At 39.8% G+C, this 19,629-nt stretch overlaps 1 protein-coding gene across 10 annotated transcripts in view; it reads left to right on the top strand.

The window, feature by feature from the left end:
* LOC103429371 (TATA-binding protein-associated factor BTAF1-like) overlaps positions 1-19,629 on the top strand; it is a 39,937-nt gene that overhangs the window by 10,396 nt on the left and 9,912 nt on the right. For all 10 annotated transcript variants that reach the window (XM_070807637.1, XM_070807636.1, XM_070807633.1 and 7 more), the window contains exons 4-12: positions 659-873; positions 995-1,049; positions 1,790-1,871; positions 3,535-3,854; positions 5,223-5,331; positions 5,513-6,092; positions 6,277-6,409; positions 6,520-6,588; positions 18,399-18,610. In XM_070807637.1, the coding sequence (XP_070663738.1) occupies positions 659-873; positions 995-1,049; positions 1,790-1,871; positions 3,535-3,854; positions 5,223-5,331; positions 5,513-6,092; positions 6,277-6,409; positions 6,520-6,588; positions 18,399-18,610 (1,775 nt within the window). The remainder of the gene's footprint in view (positions 1-658; positions 874-994; positions 1,050-1,789; positions 1,872-3,534; positions 3,855-5,222; positions 5,332-5,512; positions 6,093-6,276; positions 6,410-6,519; positions 6,589-18,398; positions 18,611-19,629) is intronic.

The following is a 19,629-nucleotide window of genomic DNA, read 5'->3' as shown; positions in this document are numbered from 1 at the left end:
CAAAATAAGAACACAAGAGATTAACGTGGTTCGGCGTCCTATTTCCACAGGCGAAGCATAGCGAGGAATTTCACTAAACAAACGGAGATTATAAAAGAGTGTTTAAATTCTCACAACCAAATCCCACAAAATACAAACCCTAAACCAAACAAATAGAGAGCCCAAAGCAATCAAACGGAGGAGATTCTCCCAAATTGTTCTCTAACTCTCAAACTCACAAACTGATTCTCACCAAATTGCCAAATGAATGAGCCAAGAATTTGCCACACACTCATGACTCCCAACGGTAACCTCCACCCAAAACCCAATGAGAGAAAATTCCCTACGCTCATGGTAAGGCACACAAAATAAACTAACTCTAAGGTCCTTTTTATAGTGCATAGGTCTTAGGTTACAATGAGAATAATCCTAATTCGAAGTAAATCCAAATTCTAATCAAATAGGTAATTAACAAAACGAAATAGGTAACACAAATCTAATTTCTGCATCATCCTAAGTTTGAGTCGTAAATCACAACAGTTGATAGATGCTCTAGCCTATAGTTGGTTTGTTTGACGTATAGCTTAGATTTTTGTTTCTTACATATTCCATTTTGAATTTATTGATTTCTTTTTTTGTGAAAAAATCTGTCTTTAACTTATGTAACTTGCGAGATTAGGTTTCACAATATCTTCATAGCAAAAACTGGGATACAAGGGTTGCTGCCGCTCATGCTGTTGGGGCTATTGCTGAGAATGTGAAGCACACCTCTTTGATTGAACTCTTTACTTGTATTAAATCGAAGATGTCTGATGCTGGGATATCTGGTGCTGTTGAAGATATGGTTGCTTTCCCTATTTTTGATTCAAACATTGCTGGCACGTCATTTAGAAGGTGCGACATTATTGTATACACTTGTAGTGCTCCTGTTTGGTTGGCTCTTGATTTGTGCCTGTGAATACACGAGTCTTCTTGGAGGCATGGCTGTTTATCTAACTTTGAATTTTCTTAACAGCTTCGATCTCAGAAAGGTTTTGGAGTTTGGTGCTCTGTTTGCATCTGGGGGACAGGTAATGCAGTGTCTATTGTATGTTTGTTGACATAATTGCACTTATGTCAAAGAGGGAAGATGTCTAAATTTCACTGTTTGATTATGTAATTTAAATAGGCAGTTTCTTCAAATTGTCCATGTCAAGGTGCAATTCTATTATTTATGTGTGTGTTAATGTTTGTTCATATTTACAACAAGATAATCGTGGGAAACATTAATAGGCCAGTCTAGCCATTTTAAACTATTTATTTATGTATCTGTGGCACATTGTAGACTAAAGATATATTAAATAAAATAAAGAGATCAGAGATGGAGTTATAGTGCTCTCCATATTTTATTTTTACTTTTGTTCAATTTAATTTAATTTATTTTAATGATTATTCATATCTAAATTTCTAAAAGGAGTTATGTTGCTCATTGATTTGTGCTATTCTTAGATGACCTATGGCTTCATAAAATGAATAGATAAGTTGCCTCATTACTTAATTAAATGATATATAAAAAGGCTGACGCATTTTAATAATTCTTGAATGGATCACTTTTCTGATTTTAAATAATATCTTTGCTTCTTATAAAAGATAAAAAGAATTGTGGATCCTGCCTTTTGAATTGCAGATGTTTGTTTGTGCAAGAGGATGGCCTAATTTGGTTAATATCTTTTGTGTGCTTTTGATCATGCTTGTTTTCTGACTCAAAAAAATATGCTTTGTTTGAGTCTTCATTTCTTCTTTATAATGGATGCTTGCATTTTTGGAACAGGAGTATGATGTTGCAAATGATCATATGAAGAACCCAAGGGAGAAATTGGCTCGACAGAAACAAACACTTCAATGTCGTTTAGGTTAGTAATGGTTTATTTTATTGCACTGATAGTATACCCGGGCCAAAAAGGAAAAACAGATAAATCCCCTTTAGGTTGGTGTCTTTGTAGCATGGAGAGTGTATGATTGTTGGGGGAGAGGGTAATGGTTAATATTTAAAGTTCAATTCAATCTACTAGTACTGATAAGATGATTGGCTCTTTGAACCATTATGTTCTGTAGTGACTGTATGGAAAAAGACAAAATCTAGACGCTGTCCACTTGAGAATAAGTTTAGCTATCAGTGAGACAGGTATCTGAACTGCAGATCTGATGATTCTTATTCCTTATTGCTGAGTTTTGCCTTGATGTGGCCTTTTGTTGGCTGGCACATGGCATAGTGGGGCCTACCTTTCTCTGTCTTAGCAAAAACACACCACCATCCAAATATCACCTACCCACCCATCCACCCATCCACCCATCGGAACTACCATCCAATCCCACCTGCAAGCCAATGACCATGTACCTGATTATGGTTTCTAATGTGGAAATTTTTTCCTTAATGTGTTTTCTTTTTGATCTCGGGCTAAAATCTGGAGTTTTATTTTTCGCTGACATGTGATAAGGGTATTAAGAGAGAAGAAAAACAATGAAGAGGTGGGTCAAGAGGACTAACTCTGAACCTCACAGAAAAAAATAAAACACCCAACACAAACAGCTGGGAAAAGACCTAAAAGCCATTATAGGACAGCCACCTTCCATTCTAGCCTAAGCAAAGAAAGTGAAATTCCCATGAACTCTGAGGAAAATAGTTCAAAGAATAGCCAGAAACAGAATCCCGTCTCAGAGCTCCATGAAACCAACTCAAGAAAATCTTCAACATCCTTCTGTTTATCTCCATCCATATGACCCAAGTCACCGCATGAGCAAAGCTGATACATTGCAAGCCTACTCGCTCTCACCCCAATATACACTATACAGCTAGCATACAACAGCTGTCCAGTCCCTGTTTTTCCCTCTTCTGAAAAGAGACAAAATCTTAATGCTTAAACAATAAACTTACAAGAGCAGACTGGATGTCCACAAGGTAAAACAAAGCAGAAACGTGAGCATAATCATCCTAAACTCAACACGTCTTTGGAACTCCATAAAACTAACTAATAGCAGCTTTTCAGTTAAGGCAAATATCCGGAAAAGAACAATCTCTAAACTCAGGAAACCGAAGCCCATAATGATGACCATTATGGCCTTTATCCCACAACTCCTTATTCATGCTGCCTGTGAGATCCCCACAGATCAGCCTATTTCTTTCCATTGATGTTGCCCAAAAAATCACTGATACCATAAAACCTTGGCTTGCTTCTTCCCATTTCCTGGTAATTTATGCTTATCTAATATAAAGAACAAACAATCTCTGGATATAACCCAACTTACAAACCTTGGCTTTCTTCTCTATATCGTACTGACTCAGATGGCAACAATGAAGCCAAAAGTCTTGATATGTTAGATCACGCACAGTTTTGCTAATCCACACAGTGCTGTATGAAGGGGGGAAGGCCATTGTGAAATACCAGAATATGTAGTTAGTGGTGTTTTATTATATTCATAATGTAGTCATTGCGAACATTTTGTTATTAATTATGGTGTGCTAACTTGCAATTCAATCTCTTGGATCTAATAGAAATCTCACTGTTTATTATACAGGTTTGGATATATGTGAGCAGTTCATGGATGTGAATGATATGATAAAAGATGAAGACCTTATTTCACACAACTCGCATGGGAACGGGACATATCCAAGAGTTTCTACATCACATAATATTCAGCAATTAGTTGCAAATATGGTTCCTAGTGTCGTATCAGAAAGGCCAAGTCCAAGGGAATTGAATCTTTTAAAACGAAAAGCAAAAATCACTTCGAAAGACCAGTCAAAAGGTTGGTCTGATGATGGGGATATGGAGGTTCCATGTGCTCAAAATATACCACCAAAGGGGGCATGTCCTGACTCATTTGGGACTAACAAGGTACTAGGTTGCCTACTGATCATTTTTTTTTCTTTTTGTGCTAGCTGATTTGATGTTGTATGCTATTTCATACAAATACTTCTTAATTGGTTGTAATAAAATATGAAGCTCTTGATGTATCTCTGTTATTGTATTTTTTATATTGTTGTGTTGAGTAATATATATTTTCAAGGAGTGTCCTTAAAAAACGCTCATGGAGTAAACTTCAAGTGTAGGCAATTGAGGGACGCGTGTTATAATTCTGACTCTCTTCTGGATCTTGCTGTTTGATGTATCTCTGTTATTGTATTTTTTATATTGTTGTGTTGAGTAATATATATTTTCAAGGAGTGTCATTTAAAAAAGCTCATGGAGTAAACTTCAAGTGTAGGCAATTGAGGGACACGTGGTATAATTCTGACACTCTTCTGGATTTTTCCTTCCAGTTGTGATTTCCCTGGGTAGAGAAATCACAGCCTCTTTGATTAATAATAGAGTAGAAATCACGGCCTCTTTGATTAATAATAGAGTTACAGTACTTTTGAAAAACTCTAGAACTAATCCCTCTTTGTCCCTCTCAGCTGTCTCTGGCTTTTCTCTCTGTTTCCCTAGCCTTGCCGCACCCTATTTATAAGTATAGGGTGTGGTTTACACGCCTATTTTCTGATTAAGTCTCCTATTCTATATGAAATAGCCTAATAGGAAAGCACACTTCCTTTCCTTTGCCAAATTATCGTCTACTATTCCCAATCTAATTGTACAAGGAAACTTTGATCCCGTCCTAGTCCTTTTAGGAGAAGTTACCTTGAATTTCCATAATACAATCCCACACAAAATAGGACACTAACTTTGATGAACCAAAATCCTAAGAACACACTGTATTTGTTGGATAAATTTTGCATGCAATTTTCATGATAAGGTTTCTTGAATTATCATTTAAGTTTTTGATTTATGACTAAGCCTTACTTGTTAAGGGGAGATTGGATTATGAAGGGGATGATTATAAGGGTGAAGAAAGAAAGAAATATAATTAGTTATCGTCATGGAAACAGCCTCTTTGCAAAGCAAGGGTAAGCCTATGAACTTAGGATGGCTCAAAAGTTTACAATTTGAAGGTTTAGTCTTCTACTAGCCTAGCTAGGATATTGATGCACTGGTTTGCTTGAGATTTGGTACTAGGTTTCACTAGACTTTTACAGGCTGATCTCTACATGCTATTATTCATTTTCGCATTTGCTATTGTTTAAAAGGTTTCACATCTTATGATATTCAGGTGTAAATTTCCTAACCATTGTTCTATTGCAGAATTAATTTGGTTACTTTTTTCTCACAAGTTTCGTCCTTTGTGGGGGAATAAGTTTCTGCATTTAATGTTTATTAGCTATGCAGGAAATTTTGGACTTCGATAATCATGAAGAAAAAATTGAACATGATGGAGAGGGGCGGTGGCCTTTTCAAAGCTTCGCTGAGCAACTAATCCTAGATATGTTTGATCAAGGTTGGCTTCTGTTATTTTTATTTCTAGCAGGGCATAGGCTGCCTTCTTGGTGTATCCTTTAAGTGCCTGCCCTGTTCTATCTATGTGTATATATGTATCCATATATACATATATTTTGATAATATGCTTTTAAATGGTATTTAATCTTACAATCTTGTTTGTAATTTTTTGTTTTTCCAAGTTTGGGAAGTACGCCATGGTAGTGTGATGGCTTTGAGAGAAATTTTAACCCATCAAGGTGCTTCTGCTGGAGCATTTATTTCTGATTTGAGCCTGGAGGGTGCAATGATTGGGGAGTTAGAAAATAAATGCACAGCATCTACAATGAAGAGAGACAGAGAGATTGATTTGAATATGCAAGTTCCCATTGATGAATCTGAACCAGAACTGAAAAAGCTGAAGTTTGAAGGTGTTACATCTCCATTTGTGGATACCATGGTCTCTTCCAGCAAGAGTGGGGATTTTGATGTCAGTATACAGGTAGAAGACAGTGGTTGTAAGTCGCCTTCTGCGCAGGTTAATGGTCAACTTCATTTCAGCTCTGTTAAGGTGGACCCATGTGAGCAACTAGCTCAGACAACTGAGTTAAAGGGCCAGTCTCACAATAAGGGGTCCTTTCAGAAAATGGATGTGCTGAAGAGGCTCTCTGAAAATAGTGATATGATGAACTTGGTTAAACTGGCTAGGCATTCATGGCTTAAAAATTGCGAATTCCTTCAAGATTGTGCAATTCGTTTCTTGTGTGTCTTGTCACTAGACCGGTATGGCTTTTTTCCTTTTAGTCAAGTCTGCCCTTTTTCCCAAAAGAATTAAAAAAAAAGAAAAAAAAAAGTAGGTATGGTAATTTATTAATTTGCTTAGTTCTAAATTATGTGGCTGTTAGTACGAAACTCCATGCATCTTCAAATGATAAAATATATGTTTTTTGTTTATTTATGGGTGCAGTTTTGGAGATTATGTCTCTGATCAGGTAGTTGCTCCAGTACGTGAAACCTGTGCTCAAGCATTGGGTGTTGTGTTCAAATACATGCATCCCAGTTTAGTTCATGAAACATTGAACATCTTGCTGAAGATGCAGGTAAATGTCAGCTATGGCATTGCAATGCTTTTAGTGCTGTACATTGGTTCCACTTGGGTGTTATTATTGGTGGTGTGGTTTTTATGCTTCTGATATTTTGATTTGTTCAGTGTAGACCAGAATGGGAAGTTCGTCATGGAAGCCTATTGGGTATTAAGTATCTAGTTGCCGTACGGCAGGTAAGTATTTGTTTCTATTTGCAGTATTTTGAGATAATTTGCAACTTGCTAGAATACCATGCATATTTTGGACATTACTAAAAAAAACCATGTGTTGGTTAATATGTTGTGTTATTTTTTACCATTTTCCATAATATAGATTATAGAGCTCAAATTTTTGTGATGCAGAATGATAGTTTTTGTGGTGGTTCTTTGTACTTCAGGTATTTAGAAATTGAGGTATTAAGTGATATTTTGATGTTTAAACATTTATTTTCGAGCTGGAAATGGACGCACAAACAGGATCAATATATGGAATGGAATACATAGATTCTTTTTCTTGATGGATTTCTTGCATCATTTTAAAGTTCTTGTTATTAATTCGATTAAAGAAATGACATGCAAATAAAGGGTTGCTCACATGTAAGTCCTTGATAACATTACACTTTAGAGGAACCAAGGGAATTCACAAGTAATAATCAATTAGAACATGGTAAGTGGATAGCCAAGGGGTTTTTCCCTCCCTCCAATTGAGCTTTATTAAGTGTTTCTTTATAACACTTATTGTTGTCATGAGGGTTGTTCTAATCTACTTATAATGAGCTGTGGGTTTATTTTGATCTATTTTAGTGTGAGGTATGGGCAGCACAACTGGTATATTTTCTGTTACTCTTAACATTGTTATCGTGACTAGAAGCACTTATTTTCGATCAATTTTAATTACTTTCTCAATAAAAAAGGAAAGATGGGTTGCAGTATCTATTGGTTGCTGCTCCCCCGGTTTGCATTGTTATTGTTCCTAACCTTACCAACTAGGTCCCTTATGTGGTTGGGTCAGGCTTTATGGACCCATATGTGTGAAATTTTATCCTCAAAAGTCATCAGTGTTACTTAGGAAGACTCATTCTTAATATACCCCAGTATGGACATTCACTTCTCTAATATGGGACAATTTTATTTGATACACAATTCCTAACATTCTCCACCTTGGATCAAATCACAATTCCTCGTTCAAGTCCCACCTTGAATTATCATAACCGTCCATCTCTAGGTATCATCATCCCAATTTGCTGAAAAATCTCACAGGCAACTCCATCTTAAGGATTTATTGGTCCCTTGCAAGTCCACTTTGAACCCCGTTAGGATTTTCTTGAGTCTGCTCCACCTATTGGGTAATTGGTTAGCCATCTGAGCATATGTCTGCTCCACCTTGATGATAATAATGAGCCTAGTGTCCCAACCTAAACTGTGGGCTCTGGTTCCACTTGTTTGCAAACCACTTCTTTCAGTTGTTCCCAGGTTTCATCAATAATTCCCTTGCTTCCCTGCTTAGGTCTAAGTTAGGGTTGTGTCACGGACCTATGGTCCATTGCCCCATTCAGACATGAGGTTTTATCTCAAAACATCTTGGTGAAATTTGCTCCACTTTTTTTATTTTTTTATTTTATCGAAGTGCTTTCAAACTCCGCCTATGTCTTACATGGCCGGTCCCAAGCCCGGATAAAGGAGGAGGGGGAGGGCGTCAGGTAGTCGACAGCCGGCACTCCATGATCACGTCGAATCCTTATGAAAATGAATCCAGAACAAAATCGCGCTAAAGCTAGGGCGTCACCCGTAAGTGGCGCGCTGTGTGGCCCGAGCACAGTGATAAGTGAGCAAGGGTCGCTGTATCTCCATCGGCACCCGGATGCAGTGTTAAATGAGCAAGGGGGCCATAGAAACTTCTTTTCGAACGACTCCACTCAAAGTTGTTTGGGAGCATATGCTCCTATCAACTTTACCCGGGACACACAAAAGAAGTACTTTGATCTTATTAGACGGGGGAGGGTGAAGAAGCTAGGACAAAAGGGTAGAGTTCAAGAGAGCAAAATGCGTTTAGGAACGTGGAATATAGGAACCTTAACGGGAAAATCTATGGAAGTAGTGGAAGTTATGGTGAGGAGACGGATAAATATTATGTGCCTACAAGAAACTAAGTGGGTTGGTAGTAAGGCAAAGGATCTAGAAAACTCAGGGTTTAAACTTTGGTATTCGGGCACAAATAGAACGAGAAACGGTGTTGGCATCATCGTGGACAAGACCTTGGTACAAGATGTTGTAGATGTCAAGAGGGTAGGAGATAGAATCATGGCAATCAAGATTGTAATAGGACAAGAACTTATCAATGTGATTAGTGCGTACGCACCTCAAGTAGGGTTGGATACGAGTTCGAAGGAGAAATTTTGGGAAGATCTTGGAGACTTGGTGCAAGGAATTGCTCAGACGGAGAAGTTATTTATAGGAGGAGATTTAAATGGACACGTGGGCAGGGAGACAGGCAACTATGGAGGTTTTCATGGTGGTCATGGTTTTGGGGAGAGAAACGAGGATGGGGAAGCTATCTTGGATTTTGCAATGGCATATGATCTCTTCTTAGCCAACACCTTCTTTAAGAAGAGAGAAGAACATGTGATCACCTACAAGAGTGGGTCGTCAAAAACACAAATAGATTTTCTTCTAATGAGGAAAGGGGATCGTATAACTTGTAAGGATTGCAAAGTTATACCAGGAGAGAGCGTGGCTAATCAACATCGCTTGTTGGTGATGGATGTACATATCAAAAGAGTAAGACAAAAGAACAAGACTTGGAAGTGCCCAAGGACTAGATGGTGGAATCTAAAAGAAGAAAAACAAGCAATTTTCAAAGAGAAGGTAATCACCCAATGTGTGTGGGATAGAGAGGGGGAAGCTAGCCAAATGTGGGATTCCATGGCTAGTTGTATCCGAAAAGTAGCAAAAGAGGTATTAGGAGAGTCCAAGGGCTTTGCCCCACACCAAAAGGAATCTTGGTGGTGGAATGAGGAGGTACAAACAAAGGTGAAGGCTAAGAAGGAATGTTGTAAAGCCTTATACAAGGAGAGGACCGATGAAAATGGTGAAAGGTATAGAAAAGCGAAGCAAGAGGCGAAGAAAGCTGTCAGAGAAGCTAAGTTAGCGGCTTACGACGATATGTATAAACGACTAGATACCAAAGAAGGAGAGTTGGAAATCTATAAACTATCTAGAGCAAGGGAAAAGAAGACAAGGGACCTAAACCAAGTGAGGTGCATCAAGGATGAGGATGGAAAGGTTCTTGCTACAGAGAACGCGGTTAAAGACAGATGGAGAGGTTATTTTCATAATCTTTTCAATGAAGGACATGAAATGAGTGCTTCTTTAGGGGAGTTGAGTAACTCAGAAGAGTGTAGAAACTACTCTTTTTATCGTCGAATCCGGAAGGAAGAAGTGGTTGTAGCTTTGAAGAAGATGAAGCATAAAAAAGCAATAGGCCCAGACGATATACCAATCGAAGTGTGGAAACTTTTGGGAGAGACAGGTATAACATGGCTCACTGACCTTTTCAATAGGATTTTGAAAACGAAGAAGATGCCAAATGAGTGGCGAACGAGCACTTTGGTGCCTATCTACAAGAATAAGGGCGACGTACAAAATTGCATGAACTATAGGGGTATTAAGCTAATGAGTCATACAATGAAGCTCTGGGAGAGAGTCATTGAGCATAGATTGAGGCAAGAGACACGGGTTTCGGACAACCAATTCGGGTTCATGCCAGGGCGCTCAACCATGGAGGCAATCTATCTCTTACGAAGATTGATGGAAAGATATAGAGATGGGAAAAAGGATTTACACATGGTCTTTATAGATTTGGAAAAAGCGTATGATAGGGTCCCAAGAGACATTCTTTGGAGGATTTTAGAGAAGAAAGGAGTACGAGTAGCATATATCCAAGCTATAAAGGATATGTATGAAGGAGCAAAGACTGCCGTAAGAACTCATGAAGGACAAACCGAAAGCTTTCCCATAACTGTAGGATTACATCAAGGCTCATCCTTAAGTCCTTACCTTTTTGCGTTGGTAATGGATGAGTTAACAGGACATATTCAAGATGATATTCCTTGGTGTATGCTTTTCGCAGACGATATAGTGTTGATAGATGAAACTCAGGAAGGGGTAAATGCAAAGCTTAACCTTTGGAGAGAAGTGTTGGAATCTAAAGGTCTTCGCCTAAGCCGATCAAAGACAGAATATATGGAGTGCAAGTTCAATGCAAATGGAGGCCAAAACGAGTTAGGGGTGAGGATCGGAGATCAAGAAATACCAAAGAGCGACCGTTTTCGTTACCTAGGATCTATCTTGCAAAAGAACGGAGAATTAGATGGAGATCTCAACCATAGAATACAAGCTGGATGGATGAAGTGGAAGAGTGCATCCGGCGTGTTGTGTGACCGCCGTATGCCACTGAAGCTCAAGGGAAAATTTTATAGGACGGCAATAAGGCCGGCGATGCTGTATGGCACAGAATGTTGGGCGGTGAAACATCAACACGTACACAAAATGGGTGTAGCGGAGATGAGGATGCTTCGTTGGATGTGTGGGCACACGAGAAAGGATAAGATTAGGAATGAGGATATCCGGGGTAAAGTAGGAGTAGCCGAAATTGAAGGAAAGATGAGAGAAAATCGGTTACGGTGGTTTGGACATGTGCAAAGAAGGCCTACTGACGCTCCGATTAGAAGATGCGACTATGGGACAGAGGTTCAGGGCCGAAGGGGTAGAGGAAGACCTAGGAAAACTTTGGAAGAGACTCTAAGAAAAGACTTAGAGTACTTGGATCTAACAAAGGACATGACACAGGATCGAGCACAATGGCGTTCTAAGATTCATATAGCCGATCCCACTCAGTGACTTGGATTTTCCAAGTCTCCAACCGAGAAGTTTTCCTCACTCGGGAAATTAAGGGAACACTACCCCAACCTACATGCTCCACTCAGAAAGCTTCAACTTACAAGCTTCAACAAAAGAAAATTCAAAGAACTTAGCGAAGAAGGCTTTGGTGTATTTAACACAATACGTTGAAATGAAGGAAAGCTTATTATTTATTGATATCCCCGATAAGCTACAAATATGTACATATACATGAGTCAAAATAAACACACAAGAGGGAGCCTTCACAAAGGTTGCTTAGGAGAAGTCTCAGCAGTCGGTAGAGCCCCAGAAAGAGAAGGCACCGGAGGTGGATTATTTGGAGCCTCAGTACTGGACAGAACCCTAGAAGGAGGAGGCATCAGAGGTTGATCATTTGGAGCTTCATTACGCGGTACAGCCCCAGAAGACGAAGGCAATAAATGCCTTTGGAACAAACCCACAAATCTCTGATGATCAAGTAAAACCTGACCATCAGTTTCCTTCATCTGGTCAAGCTTCCTCTTCATGTTTGTAGCATAGTCATGTGCGAGCCGGTGCAACTGTTTATTCTCATGCTTGAGCCCCCTAATCTCCTGTTTGAGACTCATCACTTCAGCCGCCAATGATTCAACTTGGCGGGTTCGAGCAAATAGGCGTTGGGCCATATTAGACATAGAACCTGCACACTGAACACTGAGAGCCAGCGAATCCTTAACAGCTAACTCATCAGACCGTTTGGAAAGTAGTCTGTTATCTTTGGGAGTGAGAAGGTTCCTGGCCACCACCGCAGCGGTCATATCATTCTTCATCACGGAATCCCCAACGGTAAGAGGACCAGTAGGGGAGACGAAGGATGGGCGCCATATGTTGTCTGGAGAAGGCGGGGCTGCCTCTTCAACAAGGTTCAAGTCAAAACGACGGTCGGAGGGGCCAGACATTTTTAAAGGTGTTGAAGAGAGAAGAGGTCGGACAAATCAAGATCTTAGAAGTGCAAGAATGAAGCTTCTACTGGTGGAGATTCAAGTGTGCTTTGGAACTTAATGCCAGCCCCTATAAAAATCTGCACTCGACGGAGCTTCAGAAATCGAAGAGGCGTTTGCTTTCTCAAAAGCTGGGCTGCTTAGAGATCACGAGGGTTGATCTCAGAAATCGAAGAGGCGTTTGCTTTCTCAAAAGTTGGGCTGCTCAAAGACCACGAAGGCCGATCTCAGAAATCGAAGAGGCGCTCGCTTTCTCAAAAGCTGGGCTACCCAGAGACCACGAGGGCCGATCTCAGAAATCGAAGAGGCACCTACTTTTTCAGCCTTGTCAGCACCTGTCACACGCACACTCAGCTTTGCGGAAATTATAGGCATTCTGTCAAAGACTTCTGGGGAAGTAGAAAACACATGAATCTTACTGTTCAATCACCCACTTCCCACACGCAACAATAGCTCATGGGTACCACAGATAACTTTGCCAAAGTTCTCTGCCAAAGTTGAGCACGTGAAGCTTGCAGCTCCCACTACATCGCTCTGACCAAGAAGGGTAAAAGAATAGCAATTTTAACACTCCCAACAAGATTGCTTGCTCCAAAATCGAAGAGGCACCGCCCTCCGAATCTCGAGAGCCAGACTCCCAACATGATTACTTTCTCAAAAATCGAAGAGACACTGCTCCTCGAATCTCGAGAGCCAGACCCCCAGCATGATTACTTTCTCAAAAATCGATGAGGCATCGTTCTCCGAATCAATCGAAGAGGCGCTCGCTTTCTCAAAAGCTGGGCTGCTCAGAGACCACGAGGGCCGATCTCAGAAATCGAAGAGGCACCTACTTTTCTAGCCTTGTCAGCACCTGTCACACGCACACTCAGCTTTGCAGAAATTATGGGCATTCTGTCGAAGACTTCTGGTGAAATAGAAAGCACATGAATCTTACTGTTCAATCACCCACTTCCCACACGCAACAATAGCTCATGGGTACCACAGATAACTTTGCCAAAGTTCTCTGCCAAAGTTGAGCACGTGAAGCTTGCAGCTCCCACTACATTGCTCTGACCAAGAAAGGTAAAAGAATAGCAAAGAAACAGCACTAACAAAGTTTAGACACATAAATTTTGAAGGTCTAGCTACCATATTATTACCCACAAGGGTAAAGGAACAGTACCACTGCTGGATAATTGAAAAGTCCCTGTGTGTCAACCTCTGTGCTTCGTGGCAAGGTAGACTAGCAAACATGCCCAACCTTTACTCACATTCGAGAAAACACTCCCAACAAGATTGCTTGCTCCAAAATCGAAGAGGCACCGTCCTCCGAATCTCGAGAGCCAGACTCCCAACATGACTACTTTCTCAAAATCGAAGAGAGGGTAAAGGAACAGTACCATTGCTGGATAATTGGAAAGTCCCTGTGTGTCAACCTTTGTGCTTCGTGGCAAGGTAGACTAGCAAACATGCCCAACCTTTACTCACATTCGAGACAACACTCCCAACAAGATTGCTTGCTCCAAAATCGAAGAGGCACCGCCCTCCGAATCTCGAGAGCCAGACTCCCAACATGATTACTTCCTCAAAAATCGAAGAGACACTGCTCTTCGAATCTCGAGAGTCAGACCCCCAGCATGATTGCTTTCTCAAAAATCGAAGAGGCATCGTTCTCCGAATCTCGAGAGCCAGATACCACAGACCACTTTTTCAAAGTGCTCTGACAGAGTTAAAACATGTGAAACTGGCAGCTCCCACTACCGTGCTATGACCAAGCAGGGTAAAGGAATAGCATTACTACTTGTTGTTAGGGAGACTCCTATATATGTCGACCTCCATCCCCAACGGACAGGCAGACCTGCAAAAATGCTCAACCTTTCATCATATCTGAGAGGGCACTCCCAACGAAGCCTTTCGAAATATTCAGCTTTCTTTCCCCCCGATAATACCTCTGCAAACAAGCTATACTAGAGCAAGAATATCTCATATCATCAGGGTTAAAAGCAAGAGTATCCCATATCATGCTTTTTCCCTGTCTTTTCTTTTGGCCTTGTTTTTACCTGCAAGACAAGGAGAAAGAGAGCAATCAGTCAGCACTTGGAATCAAGCTTCCAGCCAGGAACTGACTGCCTGGAACCCCTTACCTGATTACTTACCTGGCATTGCTCTCGAGTACTCATCTTCAACATCTTATGTTTCCAGGGAAGATTCCGCATCTGCTTGAGGAACATATAGGGCAAGTGCGAAGGATACAAGGAAGCATGTGGAGATAAGCGTAACAGTACACGTGCCGATACATCCATTACTCTGTCAAAAGCAAAAGTATCCCATATCAGCAGGGTGGAACGTACTCTAGATTTGATGGACTTGTTTTGACCCTCAAATTCTTCAGTCGGCCTTATACTCTGGAGGAAACCAGAAAACCCTCCAGCTCAGTTCAAGAATAAGCCTGTGGAAAGTTACTTCTTCAAAAGCAAAAGTATCTCATATCATCTCTTCTCATTTTTCTTCTCTTTATCCTTCATGCTGCTGCAAGATGGGGAGAAGGTGAACAATCAGTCGGAGCTCTGATTGCTTACCTTGTCTGTCACCTCTTTCAGCAGACCCCCTAGCTCGGCGACTTGGGGGACTCCTACTACATGGTTTGTATCGCGCTTGACCAAGCCTGAAACTACAAGTAAGCTTCAAGTGAAATTGATACATTACCTTGTGCATCTCCACCAGTTAAAGATACCACCCCTGGATGGAGGAAGAGTACTTCCAGAGAAGATGCCACATCTACCTATGAGACGGATAAGGCAAGTCAAGACGACACCACACTCCGATACTTAGAAGTTTCGTGATTACGAGATCATTCTCCCACAATATTTCCTAATGTCATTTGTACTAAATCATTCACTTGTACTCACTAAAGGAGAGCTTGAACCTATGTACTTGTGTAAACCCTTCACAATTAATGAGAACTCTTCTATTCCGTGGACGTAGCCAATCTGGGTGAACCACGTACATCTTGTGTTTGCTTTCCTATCTCTATCCATTTATATACTTATCCACACTAATGATCGGAGCAATCTAGCGAAGATCACAAAAAGCGACCGTTTTCGCTACCTAGGATCTATCTTGCAAGAGAACGGAGAATTAGATGGAGATCTCAACCATAGAATACGAGCTGGATGGAAAGAGTGCATCCGGCGTGTTGTGTGACCGTCGTAGGCCACTGAAGCTCAAGGGAAAATTTTATAGGACGGCAATAAGGCCAGCGATGTTGTATGGCACAGAATGTTGGGTGGTGAAGCATCAACACGTACACAAAATGGGTGTAGCGGAGATGAGGATGCTTCGTGGGATGTGTGGGCACACGAGAAAGGATAAGATTGGGAATGAGGATATCCGAGGTAAAGTAGGAGTAGCGGAAATTGTAGGAAAGATGAGAGAAAATCGGCTCCGGTGATTTGGACATGTGCAAAGAAGGCCGACTGACGCTCCGGTTCGAAGATGTGACTACGGGACAGAGGTTCAGGGCCGAAGGGGTAGAGGAAGACCTAGGAAAACTTTGGAAGAGACTCTAAGAAAAGACTTAGAGTACTTGGATCTAACGGAGGACATGACACAAAACCGAGCGCAATGGCGTTCTAGGATTCATATAGCCGACCCCACTTAGTGGGAAAAGGCTTTGTTGTTGTTGTTGTTGTTGTATCGAAGTGCTTTCACTTTAATACACAGCAATATGGACATTCACTCAACGTGGGACAATTATAGTTGATCCACAGTTTCTAACAGTATTCTATGGGTATGTTTAAGGGAATTTTTTTTTTTCTTTGGTAAGAAATAGAATATATGTATTAATAAAAGAAGTAAGCACAATATTAAAAACTGGAGAGGAGCTCCAAAAGTTGAAGTCCTTGCGTGGTTAGTGGCTATTGGGAAGGTCAATACTTGTGATCAAATTCAAAAGCGACAGTGGTATTGTCTCGGTAAATCAGCAGAGGAGAGCGTCAATCACTACTTTGTTCTGATTCGATACAGCTGTGGTGGAAGTTGTTTAAGGAAGTTAGAGCTTGTTGTTTAAGGAAGTTTTTCGATACAGTGTTGTTCTTCTTCGAAGCACCAAGTTCGAGGTTCTAGGTAGGGGTAAGAAAGCTAAAACTTTGTGGGGGCAGTCTGGCGTTGGCAGTTTGTTGAACATTTGGTGGAGCGTAATAGAGAATCTTTGGGCTTAAGTGTCGAATGAGGACTATTCTCATTCTTCTATATTGATGGATGCGTTAGCAGCTTAAAATGAGTTCAGGTTCAGATTTTGATTTTTGTAAATTAGTCCTTGAGAGGTTTTGGCTAGTATTTTAGATGGTGAGTTTCTTATCCCATTGCTGTAAATCCTTCTGTTGTTGATAAAAGTTCTGTTTCTTGTCCAAAAAAAAAAAGGGGGAGGAGCACAATCAAATTTGACCAGAAGTCTACAAAAGTTGCAACCCACCAACACTGCATCTAAAGTTTCCCAACCTCTCACAAAAGTTCTTGCAAAGGTAACCCTGTACCAGAATCTCCTCCGGGTCCTCCCTAGGTTGGTTGGTTTGGCAGAACTATGGCTAGAACTTTGTACAAGCTTGAAAGTAGACTGATGGGCTGATCGTCATTTATCCTCAAGGAACCCAAATTATTGTTATAATTGAGATATGTTGGCTATTGATGTAGACCTCTGTAATACTATCATGAAATCCAGTTTCATGATATCCCAACATTGCTGAAATGCTGCTTATGGAAAACCATCTACAACCAGGTTTTTGTCTTTGTGGCATTAAAAACAAATTTCTTTCTTAACCTCCTCCTTAATGGGCCTTTTCAACCAGCTGCTTTCTGTTCATGAGTTGTTGCTCCCATCCATACCCAAAAGTGTTGGCTTCAGTTTATCCTCACTGGAAAACAATTTTTGATGAAGCTTCACCACCCCTATTGAGGTTATTCAGGAATTTGGATGATAGGAAGGATATGTATTAGAATAAAGTTTGGTAAAACTTACGATCATGTTGATTGGCCTTTTGACATCATGTGTCTGAAATGAATAGGGTTTGGTAGAAGATGGAGAAAATGGATTAGTTGTTGCTTGAGTTTGGTTAACTTCTCGGTGATTATGGGCAGGTTGAGTGCCTCAAGAGGATTGAGGGAGAGATATGCTATACCCGTTTCCTTTTTACTTTAGTTGTGATTCGTGAAGAAAAATCTACACTCGTCACAAAATCCTGCTGAGATTTTCTTGAGATGCTTCTCAGTGGCTTTTACAAACTCTGCATACGCTTCATTATCTGTGAATAAGCGTCTCTCTTTTGGTTTGGTTGTTTCTTCTTGCATTTTAAAATTCTTGTCCATGAAGCACGGACACAGATACGGATATGGCGATACGATACAGCATGGCAATATGAAAAATCTCTGAAAGTAGGATACAATACGCGATAGATATGGCAATTAAATTAGATTATAATATACAAAAATAAAAATAAATAATTTAGAACATATTTTGATAACACAAGAATTCGATTTCATCGTCCAAATTCAATTTCATTTGATTTGTTGGAGAAGAAAAGTTGGAAATATAATTCCCTTGATATATATAGAAGAAGTGTAAGAGTTGTATTCATAGTTTCAATTAGAGGCTAGCTATTCATATACATCAGATTTCAAATAAAGCTCCGTCTCATTAATTTTTGTCCTTTTAATTTCTTATTTGAAAGTGTAAAAGTATTCTAAAAGCATGATATGTGTATCCCAATTGTGGGATACGTGTATCCATCAAGTCAAAGTTGTATCCGTTGACCATGATACGTATCGGACGAGTATCCGACAAGTATCGTATCTGACAAAGTATCGTATCCGACAACCAAAGTGAAATATCCGTGCAATTATTGATTCTTGTCAATCACATTTTATAGTTACTATGATTATTTTTATGCTTAGGCTAGACTGGAAAGCAGCTTTTCTCTGATGACTTTTATGTGTATGTTTGTACTGGGTGTTTTCTATGTTTTTGCTTTCTAGTCGTGTTTGTTTTCTGTTTCCTGGTTTGGTCTTCTAGACCATCCTCTTTGTTTTATTCCTTTGATCTTAATACAATCGTTTCTTTATAAAAAATGATTCTTTTTATGGCACCAGGAGATGCTTCATAATTTTCTTGACCGAGTCCTGCCTGCATGTAAAGCTGGCCTGGAGGACCCCGATGATGATGTTCGAGCAGTAGCTGCGGATGCTTTGATACCTACCTCAGCTGCTATTGTTGCTTTAAAGGGTGAAACTTTGCATTCTATAGTGATGTTACTATGGGATATATTACTTGATTTGGATGATTTAAGTCCATCCACTAGCAGGTACTCTTGTTTGTTGATTATTTTGTAGTCAATTAGCCTTTTTGTTTTCTATTAATATATGCTTCATAGTCTTCTCAAGGTAATATGTCTGACTACATAATTTATGTGTTGCACACAAATAAGGAAAGTCTTGTGTGCACTCACTTCACCGAACAAAGAGGAGAGAAAGGATGGGGTAGGAGGAAGATTTGGAAAATTGGAGAGAAATGGGAGAACGGAGGTTGATATAAATGTCTTTATTGGTGGTATTTGTGCTTGGATTTTAAAAAGACAGTATTTTTGGAAAAACTTTGCAATCTGGTGTTACATACGGCAATTTTCCTAAATGATATGGTGTGATATAAATTATGTGAAAAAAAATAAAGATGAACCTTTATACACAATTCATCTTGATATGGGGTGAGTATGACTTGAATATAGTTTGTCTTCTTCGGTTTGTATATGCATCTAGGAAGGATTTCACAGACTTGTCATTTAGTTTGTTGTCTTCAGTTTGTAATTGCATCTAGGATTTCAGACTTCTCGTCCATATTTTTTGTGCTTCTCAATTATCTAAACTACATATTAATGAAACCCTCTTTGTCAACCAAAAGAGGGTGAAAAGACATTTTTGTCTTCTATCAAACACAAAAGTTAAGGACAATAGTGTAATTTCACAAAAGAAAATTTTGCTATCTTTTGTTTAAGCCTCACCTACATATGATTTTATCATCTCTAATTTAAAAAAAATAAAAAAAATAAAAAACAAACCTCTCTCCCTCTCCCCCACTCTCACGTTCCCTCTCACTCTCTTCCTCTCTCCAATTTTAAATAAAAAAGTAAAAAATCCACAGGTACTTTGTGTGTGGGCAGATACTAGTTAGTAAAAAATCCACATGCACTTTGTGTGTGGGCAGATACTAGTCAATAGAAAAAACTTAATAATCAGTTGTATTTACTGTAATTGATGAGAGATTCTTATTGGCACATTTCTTATCCGCCTAAGATATATCACATGCTTGTAAATTTAGTGAAAATCT

The sequence above is a fragment of the Malus domestica genome, chromosome 11 (assembly GCF_042453785.1).
Source record: "Malus domestica chromosome 11, GDT2T_hap1".
NCBI lineage: Eukaryota > Viridiplantae > Streptophyta > Magnoliopsida > Rosales > Rosaceae > Malus > Malus domestica.
The sequence above is the reverse complement of the archived record's forward strand: the minus strand, read 5'-3'. Positions and strand labels throughout refer to the sequence as shown.